Genomic DNA, 21047 nt, shown 5'->3' with positions numbered 1-21047 from the left:
CCAAAAAAAAAAAAAAAAAAGAAAAAAAGCTTCTTGAATAGTTGTTTATTGTTTAGGGAATAATGACAAGAAAAAAGTGTGCACATGTTCAATACATATGCAATTTTTTTTTCTCTGAATATTTTCAACCCGCACTTGATTGAATCTTGTGGTTTCAGATCCTGTTGATACAGAAGGCTGTAGCTACACTACAGTTTAATGCTGATTTGGGTGCTTATACCCTTGAGTTTTCTTTACATTGAGCTTCTCTTCATTTGGTTCAACTAATATTATTCACCTTTCCAGAACAGTTGTTATAGAGACACGTTTCTCTTATTGATCTGGGGATTAAGGTCATAGAAATATGATTATATGTTTAATTTTTAAAGACCCTCCTATACGTACAGGCCTGGTTCATAGGCATTTCTAATACAGTTTTTACAACCTCATTTATTTTTATGGTTTGCTTACCTTTTAAAAATATTTTGAAACCCAAGTGCTTTTTATATTTATTAAAAGTTCCATGAGGCTGGGTGTGGTGATGATCCCAGTGGCTGGGAAGGCTGAACCAGGAGGATAGCCAGCCTCAGCAACTTAATGAGACCTGTTTCAAATTAAAAAAATAAGGTGGGCTGAGGATATGGTGTGGTGGTTAAGATCCTTTAAGTTTAATCCCTGGTATCAAGAAAAAAAGTTCCACAAGTTTTTTGTTTTGTTTTAAATGCTTCATTGTTTTGTTTTAAATGCTTCAGGAGATTAAAGCCAGGGCATTGTACATGCTGGGGCAAGCACTCTACTATTGAGCTATGTCATCAGCCCTTTTGAGACAAGGTCTTGCTAAGTTGCTGAGGCTGGCCTTGATCTGATGATCCTCCTGCCTCTGCCTGCCAAGTAGCTGAGATTATAGGTGTGTGCCACCATCCTTGGCTAAAAGTTACATGAGTTTTTGATTGATCTCATAAATACTCTTTTCAAACTAAAAAAGTAATCCCCTTATCTGTAGTATTATTAGTAGACAGCATAGGTAAAGGCCTAAATATCATGTGAACCTAGTTTTTTATTTAAACTCAGTGTTCTTACTGATTTTCTAGTGAGGAGATTTCTAGTGAAGATGATGAGCTAGTGGAAGAGAAGAAGCAGAGAAAGGCCCCACCGAAGAGGAAGCTGGAGATGGATGACTATCCCAGCTTCATGGCAAAGCGTTTTGCTGACTTCACAGTCTACAGGAACCGGACACTGCAGAAGTGGCACGATAAAATGAAGCTGGCTTCGGGAAAATTGGGGAAGGCAAGTGTGTGTCACAACACATTACCTGAAGCAGTTGTAAAGAAACTGGAACTATAGCTAGGATATTGTTATGTTTTGTTGTTTTTTTTTTTTTTTTAAATATTTATTTATTTTTTTTAGTTTTCGATGGACACAACATCTTTGTTTGTATGTGGTGCTGAGGATCGAACCCGGGCCGCACGCATGCCAGGCGAGCGCGCTACCCTGCTTGAGCCACATCCCCAGCCCCGTTTTGTTGTTATTAGTCATTTCTGTTGCAAAATTTACTGAATTTCTACCACTGGGGTTTATACCATTCACGATTGGATTTTTAACCTTATTCTTGAAGTTGAGGCCTTGTAAATGTTCAAGTGCTAAAAATATGAAATACTTTAAAGAAATGAATTTTAAAACAATTGTTATTAAAGGAGCAGAAGTTAATCTCCTGGCATAGGAAAGTGATATGACCTGCTTAAGACCTATTTTTTTTTTTTTTTAGATCAATTACAGTTACTTACAAACTCAGTCCTTAACAGAAAGTCTCTTGAAAGGATGATTGTTTATTTCTCTGCTGACACAGAAAGAAAGAGAAGCCGATGTAACTGCTTTCAGCACTGACTTTTTGCATTATCTGACATTGAATGTTGTTGCAGGGTTTTGGTGCCTTTGAACGCTCAATCTTGACTCAGATCGATCATATTCTGATGGACAAAGAAAGATTACTTCGAAGAACACAGACCAAGCGGTCTGTCTACCGAGTTCTTGGCAAACCTGAACCAGTAGCTCAACCTGTCCCAGAGAGTTTGCCAGGAGAACCGGTAAGAACTCTTTGATTCAGGGTGATGATGAGGAAGACTTTATTTGAGGCTGACGAAATGAAAAACTTGTAGGTATTATATTACCTCTTGGTATGAGAGATTAATGAAAAAAAGAACGTGGCACTACTGTATTGAACTGTTGAGAAACAGTGTGGGGGGCTAAAATGAGGCTTTTATTAACTTTTGTGTGTCATCTTATTTTGAGTTTAATACAGAAGTCTAGTAGTGGAAGCATTCATAATTCAGTGTTTAAGGTTTAGTGTTTTTGATTTGGCCTTAAAAACAAACTCAGGGCCTGACACATGTTATACAAGCACTCTACCACCGATCAACCCCTTCATTCCTTAAGCTTCAGAGGTTTTTTTTTTTGTGTTTTTTTTTTTAATTTTTTTTTTTTGGTGCCAGGAATTGAACCCAGGGGTACTTAACCACTGAGTCACATCCCCAGCCCTTTTTTATATTTTATTAGAAGACAGGATCTTGCTGATTGCTTAGGGACTTGCTAAGTTGCTGAGGCTGGCTTTGAACTCATGATTCTCTTGCCTGAGCCTCCCAAGCCACTGGGATTACAGGAAACATTTTTGTTTTTTAATTATAGAAGTAGTATGTACTTAATACTTTTTAAGCTCATAAGAACTTGAAATGAATAGTAAAATTTCCTCTACTCTGAACATTGTACTTCTCAGATGATTGTTAATGGATGTTATGTGGTTTATGCATGTAGCATATACATATGTAAGAATATGATTATTCTTTTTTTTTACTAAATAGTATAGACTGTGTGTGTATGTGTGTGTGTGTGTGTAGTGAAATACTACAACTTAAAATCTTACAAGTTATTTTTAAAAGTAGTATATCCTAGACATTTTTTCCTTATCATTACATAAAAATCTACTTTATGTTTCCTAATGACTGCAGAGTAATCCATTACGTGGATGTATATAATAGTTTAATCAAACAACAGATAATTACATTGTCTCCAGTTTTAGAAACAGTGTTATAGAAAACATTTCTGAACATTTATATTTGTGTGATTCTGTGAACATATGGATAGATTTCTTAAAGCGAAAATGTTAAAATACATGAAATCCTGAGAGATGTTACAGAATTGCCTCCAAAAGGTTATGTTAATTTTCAGTCTTTCCAGCTGTATTTTCTAGTCTCCAGTATTGCCAGTCTTAGAAGTGAAAGTCGTATTTTTCTCATTTTAAATTGCATGATTTTAATTAGAATGAAGTTAAGCATATTTTCATATGATTTTGTGTTTCTTTTTCTGTTAGCTACTTGTTAATGTTTTTGACTATTTTTCTTTTCGACTATTTTGGGTGTGTTTTGTTTAATTTGAAGAGATCTTTATATCTTAAGGAGAACAGTACTTTCACTGTTAGATGTATATATAGTGGCTGTGTTACTTTGATAACCTTGTTGGAATTCACTCTTTTTTTCTCACTGATATAGGAGATCCTTCCTCAAGTCCCTGCCAATGCTCACCTGAAGGACATGGATGAAGAAATCTTTGATGATGATGACTTTTACCACCAGGTATGATATTTACTTTTTGGGCTACAAATCAGGTTTTAGCTAATAGAATTTTTTGAACAAAGGTTGCTTATTTGGAAGGAAGAGTCAGACAAGGAGTTAGAATTCCTTATTCAGAATTGACTTATGTGTCATTCTGGGTTATTGTTTTCCTTCTATTTTATGTTTTCCTTGTGAAATGAAAAGAGCCACAACTACTTGGTTAGTTGTTGCTTGAATGTAAATCATTTGTAAAACAGTTTCAGTATCTTTGAGTCAGTTGGTTTATTCTTTCACAGCTATCTTTGATAAGCATCTTTTTGTGCCTACTCAAATCAGTTCATTATGTATTGAAGTGCTACTGTTCATTGTAATATTAATATAATGCTTTAAAGACAGAAAGAATTGGTAGAAGTTGGAGAATGGTCTAGTTCTCAATCTCTCTTTTTTTCTTTTTTGATTCTGAGGGTTAACCCAGGGATGAGTTGTCACTGAGCTAAATCCCTAGCTTTTTTTTTTTTTGAGACAGGGTCTCACCAAGTTGCTGAGGCTGGCCTCCCAAGTTGCTGGGATTACAAGCATGCACCCCTGCCCCTGGCTCAATATCTCTTTATGAGTATCTCCCCTGCTTGTTTTCCTAGGATTTTCTGCTGGTATAATGCTATGTTTAATAATCCTGGTAACTGTTTAGGTGGACTAAACATTTGGGCTATTCTCTAAAGAACCAAAATAACTTCCTGTGTTCCTGGGTCTCTTGATAAATTATGTTTCTTAGTGAAATGTGCTTTAGGCTATATCCTTTCTTGCCCAGTTGAGAATGGAGGATGCTGTTCACCAGTATTATACTGAGTTTTGCTGAGCCGTTGTTTTTAGTGTATTAACTTTTGTCAGAGAATTTGGGACCGCTTTTTGAGTGTTTAGCTATGATGGCTGTACTGTGTATATGGGTGTGAAGGAAGAAACTTACTAGGAAAATTATGTGTAAAACCAGAACAATTGATTTTGTATTGGGAATACCTCTGATTTTATCCTAAAGAGAGAGACTCTCTAATCTTTTTTATTCATTCTATAAAGTTATTGCTATAAGTGAGTCTGAATGAGGGGGTATAGGAGAGGATTGATGTGGCCTCAGCTGTTCCTAGTCAGAGGTCCTTATTCCTTTTTCCTTTCTTTTTTTCTTGTATCCATTTGTCAGAAGAGTTGGAACTCTATTTTGTTCAGGAGTGTCTAAAGAAGTTCCTGATATGGGATATTAATGCTGTATAATTGTGTGAGATCATGGGAGACAATAAAAAATGCTCCAGTTCTCATTAATTGAAGTGTACATTGTTGGGTGGAAAGTGTGTCATAAATTAAATAGGCTTAATAAAATAAACTGAAATTACTGGGGAGAAGTTGCTTCTACTGGCAATCCAAGTTTTTTTTTTTTTTTTTTTTCCTGGAGGTCTGTTTAAAAAAGAAATAGCATTACTTGATTGGCCCTTCATCCCAATTAATAATTTTAACTTCGATAAATTCTGATTTCAGAGTTATGACTAGTCACATCTTAGCTTTTCCCCTTGCTGGTTAATTGGGGTGCTAGGGTTAATCTAAATTAAAACTTAAACTAATAGAGGTCAGCAAGGCAGCCGAAACACCTGAGTGAAACAAATGGGGCTGCCAGGCACAACTTTATCTTGGCTGTTTCCCAAGAGGGAAGTGGCAGCAAATTGGAGTTGTTTCAGCCTTCTGTAAAGGTGAATGATGGGTGACACTTGTTAATGTACAGCATCTCCGGAAGCATTCCAGATTGCTTTGATTCTGTACCAACTGCTGCCATCCATGCACAGTCAGTAGGAACTGGACCAGTTGCCAACATCTGGAAGCACAGCAAGGAATGGGTGCAAGTCTTGAAACCCCACAGATTCTAAATATGGTGCTTAGAACTGTGCAGGCTTTAATCACTTACCACTCTTTGGCAGCAGGCTACGACAGCTTATCCTGGCCTCGTACATCACATCCCGACATCTGCTGAGCTGCAAGGCAGCTGCACATTCATTTTCCTTTCTTGCCTTTTCTCTTTGCTTCCTATTCCTCCTCTTTTTCCCACTCTCCCCTTGCTCCCTCCAGCCTCTCCTCCCTTCAGCTTTCCTCCCCCTCCCCAGTATGCTTCTTGGGAGAGATGATCTGTAAAGATTACTCCTTCATTGTGTGCAAGTAATTGTGGTGATGCCAGGCCCTTGACAGACACAACGTAGCACCTGTTCTGCTGACCTGGTTAATTTCTTCTGTTGAGTGGGATTTGCCAGAGATTGGAGCTGAAGCCAATTCAATGATAAGGCTAAAGAAAATGGCTGTATGTTTTTGTCACCTCCCAATTAAATTGGCTTCATAAAGTGCTTTCCTTTATTTGTCAGTGTAGTAAGCCTGAGCTAAGTGTTGCATTCAGAAATGGTACAATGTATTACAATGGGCCTGAGTTTTCATTTGTGTGTGTGTGTGTGTGTGTGTGTGTGTGTATTTAATGTGGTTGTATAAAAGAGCTGGGTGATAAATATAGTACATTTTTTCCTTTTTTTTTTTTTTTTAATTCTTTTTTTAAATCCCATACTTGAAGCCAGACTCTTTGGGCCCATGTTTTGTAAAAAAGAGATTATAGCCACATTGAATTTTAATGTTTCATTGTAAGGGTTTAAAGGCTTACTTGGTTAATTCAGGTGTCATGAGGCTGTGTAAATGGCCTAACTACTGAGAATGACATGTAGGGTCAGAACTACCCTCCCCCAACCCTGTGCATGCCCACTCTTTTTTATTCTCTTTATTTCTTAATGGGCTGTAAGTTACTATAAGTTTTAAAATAATTCTATGTTATATAATACTGGTGTATATGTATATATGTACACATGAATGAAAATATACATATAGTGGCACTGAAGACAGTGTCCGTATATCATAAATAATCTTAGCATTTTCAGAGTTGAAAAGATTGTTACAAGAAGCAGAGTCCCTGAAAAGTTAAGTAACTTCCTTGGAGTCATATAACAAGTGGCAGCACTAGTACTTGATCTCAAGACAGCTTAGACCAACTTTTGTTTTTACTATATACTTTATTTCTTGAATATTTCATTCTTCAGCCATAAAAAAGATTTCACTATAGTATTACAGTTTTCAGTTTGTAAATAAATAAGCTTCATTTTCTTAGAACTGGAAGAAATATTATGTTGTTAGAAACTAATTTTTTTCCTAGAAGGCAAATGATTTATTGAACTCCTGTTACTTAACAATTCTAATGAAAAAATTAGTTTTCAGTTTTGTTACTGGTTTGTTTGCAAACTAGAATTGCTGAAAGCTTGAAGTATAGCCAGTGGTGAAGGTTTCTATGAGAGTAACTGTTCACCTGCTACAGAAAAGCATTGTAAGGTTTTACTTTCAAATGGAATTAGTTTGCATTTGGCCTATTTCTTGTCAAAGCAATCCCTAAAGACAATTTCACAAAACATGAAAGTTGTAAATGACCATGAAGGTTGAGCCATTCAGAAATGTTTTCAGTATCTGTTTTTCGTTTTTATGATTCTGTCTGCTACTTTGTAACTTTAACTTCTTTTAAAATGTGTTTTCTTTATTATTATTTAAGGTTTTTCTTTTGTATTTATTTTTTAGTTGTAGTTGGACACAATACCTTAAAAAAATACATAAAGGTATTGTTTTGCTTTTTTAAACCATCAGATGATTTTTGGTAAGCTTGGGTTCTTAGAAAATTGGGGAAGAACCAACATTTTCTGAGCATTAGTTATGTACCAACTCCCACAATAAGTAGAAAGGTGTTTGATATACATCTTTATTTAATCCTCACAAGATCCCCAATATTGTGTTTCAGCTATACCTAGAAATAAGCTATATGGAGTGACTGGTTTTATTTTCATATCCCAGATCTCAAATTAGTTTCTTGTTACCTCATGAGGTGTTTTGTTCTGAAAGGACTAATTGAGCTTAGCTGTTGACAGATCGATACCTGGATTTCTAAGGGTTCATTAGGATTTTGTATGTTGCTTCTAGCTCTGTTTAGTTTTGATCTGGTTTGTCCTGTCACTTTGAATCTAGCCAGGAGTGTCTAGAGAAAGGCATAATGGGTTTTGCTCTTTCGATGACCACTTTGATGAGTTAAATTTCTTCTTTCATTTGCTATCAGGACATTTCTATAACTGACCTTGCCACATGCTGGACTTCTGTGTCCAAGACATTTGATAATGCCATAAACAAGTAATTACTAATTTGATGAACTATTAAAAGTCAATAATGTTGAGAAATAGAGAAGAGGCATGCTTTCTGACAAGATGGTTTTCTTTAATTAAATTGGTGAGTGATTAATATGGACAGTTGATGTGGTGGCTTTAATTGTATGCATTTAGATCTTAGTGTGAATAAGGGAGGTCTCAAGACATCTTTGTAGTTAATGACAATATAATATTCTTACTGTTGGTATGTGATGATAGTTAATAACATGTTTTAAAGTTTGATTTGAACTTATTCCTGCTAATGAGTTATTGGAAAATAGATGCCTTTTGTTCAGAGCAGTCTTTTTTTTTTTTTTTAAACTTTATTTATTTTTTTTAAGAGAGAGTGAGAGACAGTGAGAGAGAGGGAGAGAGAGAGAGAGAGAATTTTTAATATTTATTTTTTTTTTAGTATTTGGCGGACACAACATCTTTGTTTGTATGTGGTGCTGAGGATCGAACCCGGGCCGCACGCATGCCAGACGAGCGCGCTACCGCTTGAGCCACATCCCCAGCCCCCAGAGCAGTCTTTTGTTTTAAATTTTACTTTAAAATGTTGCTGTTATTTGAAATCTGGATAAAGTTTCTTGAAAATTTGATAAAATTTGTTGCACGTGGACTTATGGAGATTTAAAGATGAAATATGAAGTACATAAATTTGAAAATTGAAATTATGGATGAAGATATAGTACAGCAATAATCAGATTTTGGGGGGCATAGTAATGATGTTTTAAAAATCCAAACTAAATATTAATGTCCAATTAAACTAATTTTAGTAATTACAATATTATTTTGTGTACCATATATAAGAATTATTTGAGGTACTTTGTAGTTCTTGTGCTCTCTCTTTTAGATACCTTCCAGTGCTAATGCCGCCATTGTGTATCTGTCAGTGTTGAGACCCAAGTATGATATCAGTATTGTCAATTGATGGCTGGCCTGAGCTCACTATTGTGGAGGCCACTCAGAACAGAAGGATAAAAGCCACATTTTATTTAATTTTAATTTTTATTTATTTATTTTTAAAATACCTTTATTCTACTTATTTATTTTCATGTGGTGCTGAGGACCGAACCCAGGGCCTCAAACGTGTTAGGCAAGCGCTCTACCGCTGAGCTATAGCCCTAGCCCCAAAAGCCACATTTTAAATTCAAGATTCAGAAATTTCATTGAATAGCAGCAACAAGGAAAGGTAGATGTGACTGGCCCTCATTTCTTCAGTTCCTACCTTTAAAAATCAGAGCATGGCAAAGGCCTGAGCCAGCCTCAGTAAAAGCAAGGTGCTAAGCAACTCAGTGAGACTCTGACTCTAAATAAAATATAGAACAGGGCTGGATATGTGGCTCAGTAGTCGAGTGCCCCTGAGTTCAATCCCCGGTACCCTCCCTAAAAAAGTAGTATAGGAAATGAAAATATGCTCTGTGATTCAGCTGTGAATAATATTTATATATTTATAATGTAACCACTGAATATTAATGTGTCAAATGTTTAAAAAAAAACAGCATGGGAGTTGGGAGTATGGCTCAGTGGTAAAGCACTTTGCCTAGCATGAGTCAGGCCTTGGGACTGATTTAAACTAAGGTAAAATCTCAGAGCAAAGCCTCAAACACGTCATTTTATGGGACTAACCAGGAAAGAGAAGAATTGGCTTAGAACGTTTAAAGACACTTTTTCAAACATAAGTGATACCCTGAGAATTGCTAGGAAAATATGTGGCCCAAATTAACTTTTTTAATACTAATAAGCCCAGTATCATCTGGCTGAGTGTAAATTAAACACAGGATTCCAGTGGTATTTTAGTAGCCCCAAATGAAGAATTTGGTACTCTTCAAAAAATGTGGAATACCACCTCTTCACTCAAGTTGACATGTTGTATTAAATTATATTTTATATACTGTTCAAAGTAACTCATAGGGAAATGATTTAGCAAAGGAAGGGGAAGTTAATAAGCATCTTCAAAAAATTTATGTGTATTATGGATCTAGAGTAGAATATAATTGTTTTAAAGTTGGATAACATCTCTGGAGACCATCAAATATAAACTTTTTCACAAATGAGGAAATTGGAGCCCAGATGAAGTATATAACTGGATAAGGTCATCCTGCTTAGTGAGTTACATTGAAACTCAAGTGTACTTGCTTCCAATGTGATTTTCTTTCTATCTTGTTATGCTGCCTTTTGATTGGACAAGTTTGAAAATTTCCTTTTCAGATATATGTCTGTTTAGTTTGGAGATCTGTATCCTGATAATTCACTTGTATCACTTTTATACAATTATGAATTTTATTCAGTTAACATTTGTTATGCCAAATGCTAGATTTATAAAGCTTAATATAAAAAAAAAAAACACTTTCTCAAGAAATTTGTGTTATTTATCAAGAGGGAGAGTCTCTAATTTAGTATAGTTGCATAGCTGCTCTTTTAAAAGTGCGACTTTATGGGGCTGGTCTGTGGCTCAGTGGCAGAGCACTTGCCTAGCACAGACCTGGGTTAGATCCTCAGCACCACATAAAAATAAATAAAACAAAGGTATTGCGTCCAACTACAACTAAAAATAAGTATTTTTTTTAAAAGTGTGACTTTATACTTAAAATTTTAAGTGGAAAAAATAAATGATGAAAAAGAGCAATCAAGTCCTTGATATAAAAATATACAGGTAATCTTCATGTAAAAAAGACAGTGTTGTCTTATCACTTAAAAGATCTTAAGAGAGGCTGTTTGATATAAGCCTGAATAATATAAATTCTCTGTTTTCCAAGAGTGCAGCCATTGTTAGAAGCCATATTGAGATACCAATATCTATTAAAACTTACTTCAGGATGTAAGAGGTTGGTGATACATACAGGAGGGTTCTTTTTTTTCTTTTTTTTTTTTTTGTGGGTGTTTGAAAACTTCTGTGATTAAAAAGTTAAAGAGAAGAAAAGCCTTCAGATTTCTTTTTTCCTTCCATTCATTTATTCCACCAGTATTTGAGTATTTACTGTGTATTTATTGAGAAACTCTTCTAGACTGTACAGTCCAATGTAATAGCTACCTGCCACATGTAGTGATTGGAATTTAAATTTTGATGAATTAAAATAGAGTATTGGGAAGTATAAATATAGAATATTGCTATCTTCACAGAACATTATCTTGGGGCTTTGGTAGAGGTTGAAAGAATATAAAGTTCCAGCCCTTGTCAGCTTTCACTGTAGCTTAGATAGGATCAAACAGAAAGTATGTTGTGACAAGTGCAGTGGAGAAGATAAAACTGTGTATGGTAAAAGCAAGTGCTAGGATAGGAAAGTGATGGTTACTGTTTTTATTCATGATGCCCAGGGGATAAAATGGTATTGAGCAGAGACTTGAGGAAGTAACTAACAAAGCCATGCAAATATTTTGGGGAAGAACAGAGGAGGGCAGATACTAGCATGTTCTAGAAGGCCAGTGTCACTGGGGTGGAGTAGGGAAGAACTAATGATAATGGTAGCGGAGGAGGTCAGAGATGAGGGGACCAGGTCTTGTAGCACCTCATGGGCCACTGTAAGACTTTGAGGACACTGGGAGGTGAAACCATGAGAAGGTTTTGAACAAAGGAGTAACATGAGTAGACAGCTATCCTGAAGGGGTCACTCTTTTTTTTTTTTTTAATGTTTATTTATTTTTGTTTTCGGTGGACACAACATCTTTGTTTGTATGTGGTGCTGAGGATCGAACCCGGGCCGCATGCATGCCAGGCGAGCGCGCTACCACTTGAGCCACATCCCCAGCCCCATTGAAGGGGTCACTCTTATGATTGTGTTGAGAATAGGAGGAACAAGGTGGCAAACGGGACCAGTTAGGAGGCTCTAGTGATAATTCTGGCAAGAAATGGTGGTGGCTTAGACTTGTGTGGTTTTGGAGGGAGAAGTCCTTGGATTTTGGTGGTGTGTTGAAGGTTGAGCTGGAAGAATTTGTATGTGGAATGTGAAAAGAAGACAGTCAAGGGTGACTTTAAGGTTTTTGGCCTGAGCAACTGGAAGGATGAAGTAAAACTTGTTTATGCAACTCATAGTTTTATATGTAGAAAATACAAAAGAAGCCACCAAAAAGATTACTAAAGCTGAAAATTTAGCAAGTAACAGGTTACAAAATAAATATACAATAATCAGTTATGGTTCTATACACTTAGCAATGAGTGATCTGTAAAGGGAACTAAGAAAACAATTCCAGGGCTGGGGATGTGGCTCAAGCGGTAGCGCGCTCGCCTGGCATGCGTGCAGCCCGGGTTCGATCCTCAGCACCACATACAAAGATGTTGTGTCCGCTGAGAACTGAAAAATAAATATTAAAAAATTCTCTCTCTCTCTCTCTTTGAAACAAACAAACAAAAAAGAAAAAAAACAATTCCACATATAATAGCATTCAAAAGAATGCTTAGGAATAAATTTTACCAAGGAGGTAAAAGACTGGCAAACAGAAAACTGTAAACATTGCTGAAATAAATAAAAGATCTATATAAATAAGAACTATTTCATGTTCATGGGTTAGTAGACTTAATATTGTTAAGATGGGAACACTCCCCAAACCGAGTTAAAAGAATTCCATATAACCCCTATCAAAATCACAGTCGCTGCCGGACACAGGGGCATACACCCATTATCCAGTTACTCAGGAGATTGAGGCAAGAGGATTGCATGTTAAAGGCTAGCCTCAGCAACCTCTCAAGGCCCTATCTCTAAATAAAATATAAAAAGGGTTAGAGATGTGGCTCAAGTGATAGAGTGCTCCTGGGTTCATTCCCTGGTACCAATAATAATAATAATCACAGTTGCCTATTATTATTATTATTACTATTGGCAGAAATTAAGCTGTTCCTAAATTTTATATGGAAATATAAAAGGACCCAGAAAAGTCAAACTGATCTTGATAAAGAAGAACAAAGTTGAAGGACTCGCTTACTACAAAGCTAAAATAATTAAGACAATGTGGGACTGGCATAAGGTTAGGCATATAGATCAGTGGAATAATATACTATTTAGAGTCCAGAAACAAACCTTAATTTTTATGGTCAATTGAGGGGAGGAAATAGATAATATTTCTTTTTTTTTTGGAGGGGATGTGGCAGGGGATTGAACTTCAGGCCTGTGCTTTCCAACCTTGCTCTCTACTGCTAAGCTACACTCCCAGCCCATCACTTGATTTTCTCTCTTTCTTTATTTTCTCTCTCTCTCTCTCTCTCTTCTCTCTTCTCTCTTCTCTCTTCTCTCTTCTGCTGGGGATCAAACCCAGGGCCTTGTGCATGTGAGGCAAGCACTCTACTAACTGAGCTTTATCCCCAGCCCCATCACTTGATTTTCAACAGGGGTATTAACACAGTTCAGTGGAGGGCAGATTAATTTTTTCAATAAATGGTATCAGGACAGCTGGATATTCACATGCACAAGAATGACATTTATACAAAAAATGACTCATGAAATATCATAGATCTAAGTATAAAAGCAAAAAGTTTAAAGCTTTTAGAAGAAAACATAGGAATAAATCTTCATGACCTTCAGTTAGGAAATGCATTATTAGATAGGACACCAAAGCATATGTGACAAAAGAAAAAGTAGACAAATTGATTGAATCTAAAAATTTGAGTTGTAAATGATACCATCAAGAAAGTTAACAAGACAAGGGCTTGGGAGTAAAAAGACAAACCACAAAATGGGTAAAAATACTTGCAGGGCATATATCTGAGAAGGGGCCCATATCTAGAAAATATAAAGAGTTCTATGCAGCTCAATAATAAAAGACTTATTACTTGATTTTTAAAAATGGGCACAGGATCTGAGTAGATATTTCCCCACAGAAGAAATATACATGACCAGTAAGTACAGGAAAGGATGCTTAACATCTTTAGACATTAGGGAAATGCAGAACTAACCACAACGAATACCACTTCACACCCACTAGAATGGCTATATCAGAAAGATGGTAGCAAGTGTTGACAAAGGAGTAAAAAATTTGGAATCCTCATATGTTGCTGGGGGGTATATGAAATCAAGCCACCTCTATGGAAAAGCTTGGCACATCTCAAAATGTTAAACATAGAATTACCACATGAGCTAGCAGTTCCACTCCTAGGAATATACCCAAGAGAAATGAAAATGCATCACACAAAATTCTTGTACATGAATATTTACAGTATTACTTATAATAGCCACAAAATAAATCTCTTAAATATCACTCAGTTGATAAATGTATAAATAATGTGAAATATGCATATACTTGAATTATTTGACCATAAAAGAAATGAAGTACTGATAGATACTACAACATGGATGAACTTGAAAGTCATCATGCTAAGTGAAAGAAGCATGTCACAAAAAGGCATGTATTATTTGATTCCATTAATATGAAATGTCCAGAACAGGCCCATCTCTGGGGAGGGGGATTGGATTAATGGTTGCCTAGAGCTGAAGTGTTAGGGAGAATGGGGAGTAAGAAGTAATGGATTTCTTTTTGGGATGATGATTATGTTCTAAACTTAAATGTGGTGATGATTACATAGCCCTGTGAATATACAAAACTGTTGACTGGTCTAATTCAAATTAATGAATCATATGGTATGTGGATTATATCTGAATAAAACTTTAAATTATCATATATATATATATATATTTTTTTTTTTTTCCAGTTGTCAATAGACCTTTATTTTATTTATTTATATGTGGTGCTGAGAAATGAACCCAGGGCCTCCCACATGCTAGGCAAGTACTCTATCACTGAGCCATAACTCCAGCCCTTTCAAATTATGTTTTAAAAAGAAGGGAGTATTCCACTGTGTCAGATGCTGCAGATAGACCAAGTAAGATGAGGATTAAGAGAACTGGCTTCGGTTTTAGCAGTTTGGAAGTCATTGGTGACCTTGATGAGGCGTTTTGGGTAGAGTGGTGGGTGAGTTCAAGAGAGAATAGAAACAAATACATTGGAAACAGTAAGTGTAGGCACCTTTTAAAGAGATTTGCTACAAAGAGAATAGAGAATTAGGGTATCAAGTAGAAGAAGAAGTAAGGGTTGGAGACAAAGTTTTGTTTTCAAGATAGTAGATGTCTTTTGTATGCTGATGGAAAGGATCCCAGTAGAGAGGGAAAAATTGATATTGTAAGAAAGAGGTGAAAATTGCTGATAAGTTCACAAGTAGATAGGGATTGGTCTGATGGACAGGAGGGAAGGCAGAGCGTGTGAGTAGGGTAGCAAGTAGATAAGGGCTGTGAGCCTGGGAAAGCTCTTGTCTGAGTACCCTATTTTATTTTTTATGACTTAAGCCAAGAGTGAGATGTAGGAGAATCTGGAGGCTTGAGAAGAGGAAGGGAAAGTTTCCTTTAAGAGTGGGAGAATGAAAAGACTATAGACCCGTCAGGTAGCACTAAAGGCCCATGTAGTGTTAGTGGTAATGACTTTAAGGCAAGTGAGACCATGTTCATAGTCTTATCTTTTTCTGTAGCTATGTTCAGCCTCATGGGTACAGATATGGAGATTTAACTTGGTTTGGAGTTTTTTTTTTTTTTTTTAACAGTACAGGTACATAATCCCCTCTGCAATTCTGAAATCAAAAGAGTTCTGAAAACTCAGTTTCTAATTTGTTTGGTGAGTTTGACAGCACTTGATCTGAATGGTTGTGAAGCTATTTATAGACTTTGTCCCATTTAGTGGGACTGTGCCTGTGTTTTTTTTTTTTTGTTTGTTTGTTTGTTTTTTACCTTTATTTTTGTTTGCTTGTTTATTTATTTATTCATTTATTTATTTTAATGTGCTGAGGATCGAATCCAGCGCCTCAACTGGGTAGAGATTGCACTCTACCACTGAGCCTCAACCCTAGCTCCCTGTGCCTGTATTTTGCTGCACAAATGTTGGGGTGCTATACCAGACTTCTGGGGCATTTATGATATATACCCTATATTCCCATCCTAAAATTCTAAAAATCAAGACATCCATTCTCAAGGGTTTGTGGATCTGTTTGACAAAGCTGGACAGCCTCAAGGGATTTGAGGATGTGTATGAGAAATGATTATCCTGAGGGACTACAGAATCTCATTCACCTAGAAAGGGAGAAAGTAAGCACATGAAGAGAAGATGAGGGATGCTGGAAAGGTGGCAGGATCAATGGACTATTGATCTTGGTGGGGCTGAAGAATTTTTTTTATTTTATTTATTATTTATTTTATTTTATTTTTATTTTGGGGGGGCTGAAGAATTATTGGCATGTAAATGCTAGTTGGAGGATGCTGGTAAGGTAGGGAGAGTTTGTTTCAGCTGGGCTTTTAATCCTTAAAGGGTATAATTACAGAATACAAGTTAGTACTACCTTTTCAGTATCTTACTTGTGAATCCTCTGGTTCAGAGTGAATGGTTTATTCTTTCAACACAACATGTTGTGTTATGTCATTAAAAGAAGCATCTCTAGCCAGTGCTTTGGTGCTCACCTATAGTCCCAGCAACTCTGGAGGCTGAGGTAGGAGGTTCACAAGATTGAGGCCAGCTCCAGAAATTTATCAACAACCTATCTCAAAATAAAAAAGTAAAAAGGGTCAGGGATGCAGCTACACACCTAGCACATTTTGTACATTGTTACTTTTAGGATAGATGAGAGTAACCTAATACAGTCACTTAGTTCTTATAAAATTATTTTTATTTGTAGGAAAAAGAAAGGAAAAACACATTCACAGGAAGTTCCATAGCATTTGAATTGCTTACTGCTTATTCTGTCTTTACACATCAAGGCTTAATACCAAAAATGATTTACTTAACTTCTAGTTAATAATTAGGCGTTGGAAGACACTATATACTATGCCTAATGGAATATACGTGATCTGATGAGAAACTTTTCTGTTTTGACTAATAAATTTTAATCCAAATGGCCAAGCTTAGTGAAATATTATGGCCTTTAAAATATTTTAGGATTTGTTCTAAGAACATTGTTACTTCATTCAGTGAATGAATTTATTGTCCTACCAAATCATAGGCCTTACTTCTAGCTTGAGCAGAGGTGTGACGCAACACTGAATCAAAAACTGGAAAAACCAGGGCTGGGGATGTGGCTCAAGCAGTAGCGCGCTCACCTGGCATGTGTGTGACCTGGGTTCGATCCTCAGCACCACATACAAACAAAGATGTTGTGTCTGCCGAAAACTAAAATGTAAATAAAATATTAAAAAAAAAAAACTGGAAAAACCTATGGAATCTTTGAGGACTCTGGGCAGAGCTGGCTTGACTTGTTCAGTGGTAGCCTCTGGCTATATATAATCTTATATTAATAATCAAAGGTGAGTTATTGTAACTAAGTATTAAGATGATTCCACAAGTCCAGTGACTGGGCAGTCTGGACAACTGAGTGAAATTCTTCCTCAAGATTTAAAAAAAAAAATGGGGGTGTAGTTCAGTGGTAGAGCACTTGCCTAGCATGTGAGGCTCTGGGTTCAGTCCCCAGTATCAAAAGAAAAGGAAAAAGATCCTTCTGGAACTCTGTCCACTCATTTCCTTCTCCCGTATGTTATTATTATAAGTTTTATACTTGCTCTTGGAAAAGTTAGATGCTTTATCCTTGTTTGCAAGTTTGACTACTAGACTCTTTGATTTTGGAAATATTGAATTATCACTGTATGTAAGGCAGTGGGTAGAATTCTGGCCAGGGTATGAGAATTTAAGTGAGACCTGCTGCCCTCCAACAAGAAGCTTATAACAAAGCATTAGAGAGAACAAACATATATAGCCAGAATGCTTGGTGAGGGGGTATTAAAGAATTCAGAAGAGGGAGAAATTAATAATAGCATAGGGGAATTGGAGAAGGCTCCAGGGAAGGATGACTTTTTTGATTTAGGCCTTCAGAGAAGAATAGATGGAGTTGTAGATAGGCTGAGATGGAAGGAAGGTCTTCTAGACAGAGAGATTATATTGTCAGTAGATGGTAGAGGAAGCCAGGTATGGTGGCACATGCCTGCAGTCCCAGTTTACTCAGGAAGGTGAGGCAGGAGGATTGCAAGTTTGAGGTCAGTCTTGGCAACTTAGTGAGGCCCTGAGCAACTTAGTGAGACTCTGTCTCAAAATAGAAGATAAAAATGGTTGGGGATGTGGCTCAGTGGTTAAGTGCTTCTGGGTTCAATCCCCAGTACTGAAAGAAGAAGAAGAAGAAAAAAAAGAGGAAGGTAGGGCAAGCTGGGGTCATGGAAAGAAAATAGCAATCAATTCAAATAGAATAAATGATAAGGGGGAGCACTTTTGCTCCATTTTATCATGAATTAGTCTGGAAGAACTTAGTATCTTCCAAACTAATATTTACATCTTTTCATTATGCCTAATGGAATATATGGGATCTGATGAGAAACTTTTCTGTTTTGACTAATAAATTTTAACCCAAATGGCCAAGCTTAGTGAAATATTATAGCCTTTGAAATATTTTAGGATTTGTTCTAAGAAAGAACTTAGTATCTTCCAACCTAATGTTTACATCTTTTCATTCTGCTTTTCTCTCATTTCACTTTTATTTGTTACCTACTTTTGGAAATCATGAGAAAGAAAAAACAATTATACATGTTGATTGTTAGCAACTGTGGTGACTTAGCTGTGGAAGGTTGAATTTTTTTCCCTCAAATAGAGTTTAGGAATTATCTATGAGTATTATTATTTGATGTTGACAGTACTTTTATGTATTGAATACTTACATTTTGCTAAGTGTTTTACTTTCATCATATTTTTAATTCCCAAAGCAACTTTCTGTACTACAATTTTAAAAATAAGGAATCTGAGTTTCAGAGAGGTCAGATATCTTGTCTCAGAGCTGAAGTTAAAAACCCAGGTATTTGGGGCTGGGGATGTGGCTCAAGCGGTAGCGCACTTGCCTGGTATGCGTGCGGCCCGGGTTCGATCCTCAGCACCACATACACACAAAGATGTTGTGTCCGCCGAAAATTAAACAATAAAAATAAATAAAAATTAAAAAAAAAACAACCCAGGTATTTACAGTTACATTGAACTGTATGGCACACACATTCACATCAATGAAAGCTCCTTAGAAAGATCTTAGAAAATGGGAGGATTCAAGAAAGCTATTTCCTAGATAAAAGATATTTAGATAGCAAACATTGTAACAAAATTAATTTAGACCTTTATTACAAAGGTATCAGATATCTTTCTTGCAGTAAAAGGTCTGACCCAAAGAGACTGCAGAAAAGGTCGGGGTATTGGGGGTTTGTCGAAGCATCAAAGATCTATAACCAATTTTCTTTTCCTGAGAAGAACAACTTTTTTCTTTGGAATACAAGATTCAAGAGATCGTATAGATCTACAATATTTTTTAACAGTAAAGAGGTGGGAAATATTTTGAGACTTTTAAATGGTTTTTTGTTTTTAATTCAGGTACACTTGGAATGGTTAAAGAAAAGTGGGGGTCATTGTAACTCAAACCATCCAGGTTTGTCAGACCATCCTATGTGTTTTATTATGTAGGCCATCCACCTGTATAGTACAAGTGAGAAGGGGAGTAGTGTCTAAGGAAGAGTGGCAATGACAAAAACTTATCTAAAAGAATTTAACTAAAACAGGTAGGTTCCTCAGTTGTTTATGTAGATAGTGGAACTCTGGGTCAGTCATGAGATTATTCAATGTGATTCCTTTTGTTGAAATACAATGAAGAGTGATGTGGGTATAAATGATAAACAAGAAGTCAGACATTTTTTCCCAGAAGGATTTCCCGCTCTGTGCAGGTACTTACTGAGCTCCTTCAGTGGGCCACGCAGGGCCAGGATGGTGAGCACAGTCAGCTAGAGACTCTATTCTCTGTGAAGGCACCCTCAGCTAGTAGAGAAAATAGATACTAATCAAGTCATCTGCTAATGTAAATTAAGTACAATAGACATAGTGCGTGTGGGGAGGGGGACATGGTTAAAAATGTTTCCCTGAGGAAAAGATGGTTAAGCTGAGAATTAACCAGTGAGTACAGAAGAAGGAGGAGGTAATGTTGCTTCTGGAAACCTGTTCTAGGTGGTGCATGTTCAAAAAGAGCCCCATGGCAGGAGTGAGCATTGGGCATTTCAAGTATAGAAGGAAGTCTAGTGGGCAAGTGGAAGGCTGCTGGGGCACAGACCTGGAAGTTTAGCTTCCAGTGGAGAGGTAGGTAAGGAACCAGATAGTGTCCTGACACACTTGCATTTGAAGATAGTAGTCTAACTACAACAAGGAGAGCAAAATGGGGGAGGGACGAGAGGAAATCATGACACTAGCTCAGGTGAGAGCACATGTGCTTTTATCTCCATTGCTTTCCCTTTACACTGGGTTAATAGTTATGGAATGAATGAAGATGATGTTAGAACATAGGCAGTGGTAATAAGCAGATTCCTGAACATAAGACTTGGAGCTAGATTAAACGTTGGGGATAATGGGAGGGGTATTCTAGGGATAACTCTTAAGATCATCAAAGCCTTGAGAAGGAAACTCTTGGGGAAGGTATATGAGGAGAAAAGAAAGCTTGGAACTGAATCTTTAGGAGTGTCAGTACATTAGTTAGTGGCTGCATAGAAGAGCTGGCTGAATATGGAATCAAACCAGAGGGATGCCTCATGGTGCCAAGAAAAGTGTTTCAGGAAAGTGAGAATGTCCAGTGTCACTTGCTTCTTCAAGAAATCTAAAGGGTAAGTGATGACAGAGCCCATTAGGCATAGAGACCTTGAGACCTAGGACCACTCATTTCAGTAGAGTAATGGAAACAGAAATATTAAGTGGTGGAGTTGAGTAGCGAATGGGCAATGTGGAAAGGAGAGGTCCCTACAGGTAGTGGTCTTTTTAGGCCAACTTTATACCTTGACATGTACAATGATTCTTTTTTTTTTTTAATATTTATTTTTTAGTTTTAGGTGGATACAATATTTTATTTTTATGCGGTGCTGAGGATTGAACCCACTGCCTCACACGTGCTAGGCAAGTGCTCTACCACTTGAGCCACAACCCCAACCCCATGTACAGTGATTCTTTCCTAGCTGTTTGAAATTATAGTCTATGCAGATTTATTTATTTATTTATTTTGTACTTCAAATGTGGTATATAAAAATTGCAAGTACTCCTTTTAGGGATCATTTGAAAGACTAGTGAGCCCCGAAGGTGGAAAAAGGTGGTAAGTGGGAGGCAGAACCTGAACAGAATTCTTAGGGGGGAGAGAGGGGAAGCAGAAGGAAGAGTAATCCCAAACCTTGGGAGTCTGTCTTTGTATCCCAGTGAG

At 36.7% G+C, this 21047-nt stretch overlaps 1 protein-coding gene across 1 annotated transcript in view; it reads left to right on the top strand.

Annotated features, from left to right (window-relative positions):
- Positions 1 to 21047, top strand: part of Aatf (apoptosis antagonizing transcription factor) — a 106418-nt gene that overhangs the window by 43120 nt on the left and 42251 nt on the right. Inside the window, exons 5-7 of the mRNA XM_048787183.1 lie at positions 1064 to 1266; positions 1899 to 2063; positions 3522 to 3605. Coding sequence (XP_048643140.1) covers positions 1064 to 1266; positions 1899 to 2063; positions 3522 to 3605 — 452 coding nt within the window. The remainder of the gene's footprint in view (positions 1 to 1063; positions 1267 to 1898; positions 2064 to 3521; positions 3606 to 21047) is intronic.

Source organism: Marmota marmota, unplaced genomic scaffold (genome assembly GCF_001458135.2).
Source record: "Marmota marmota marmota unplaced genomic scaffold, marMar, whole genome shotgun sequence".
NCBI classification, from domain to species: domain Eukaryota; kingdom Metazoa; phylum Chordata; class Mammalia; order Rodentia; family Sciuridae; genus Marmota; species Marmota marmota.
The sequence above is the reverse complement of the archived record's forward strand: the minus strand, read 5'-3'. Positions and strand labels throughout refer to the sequence as shown.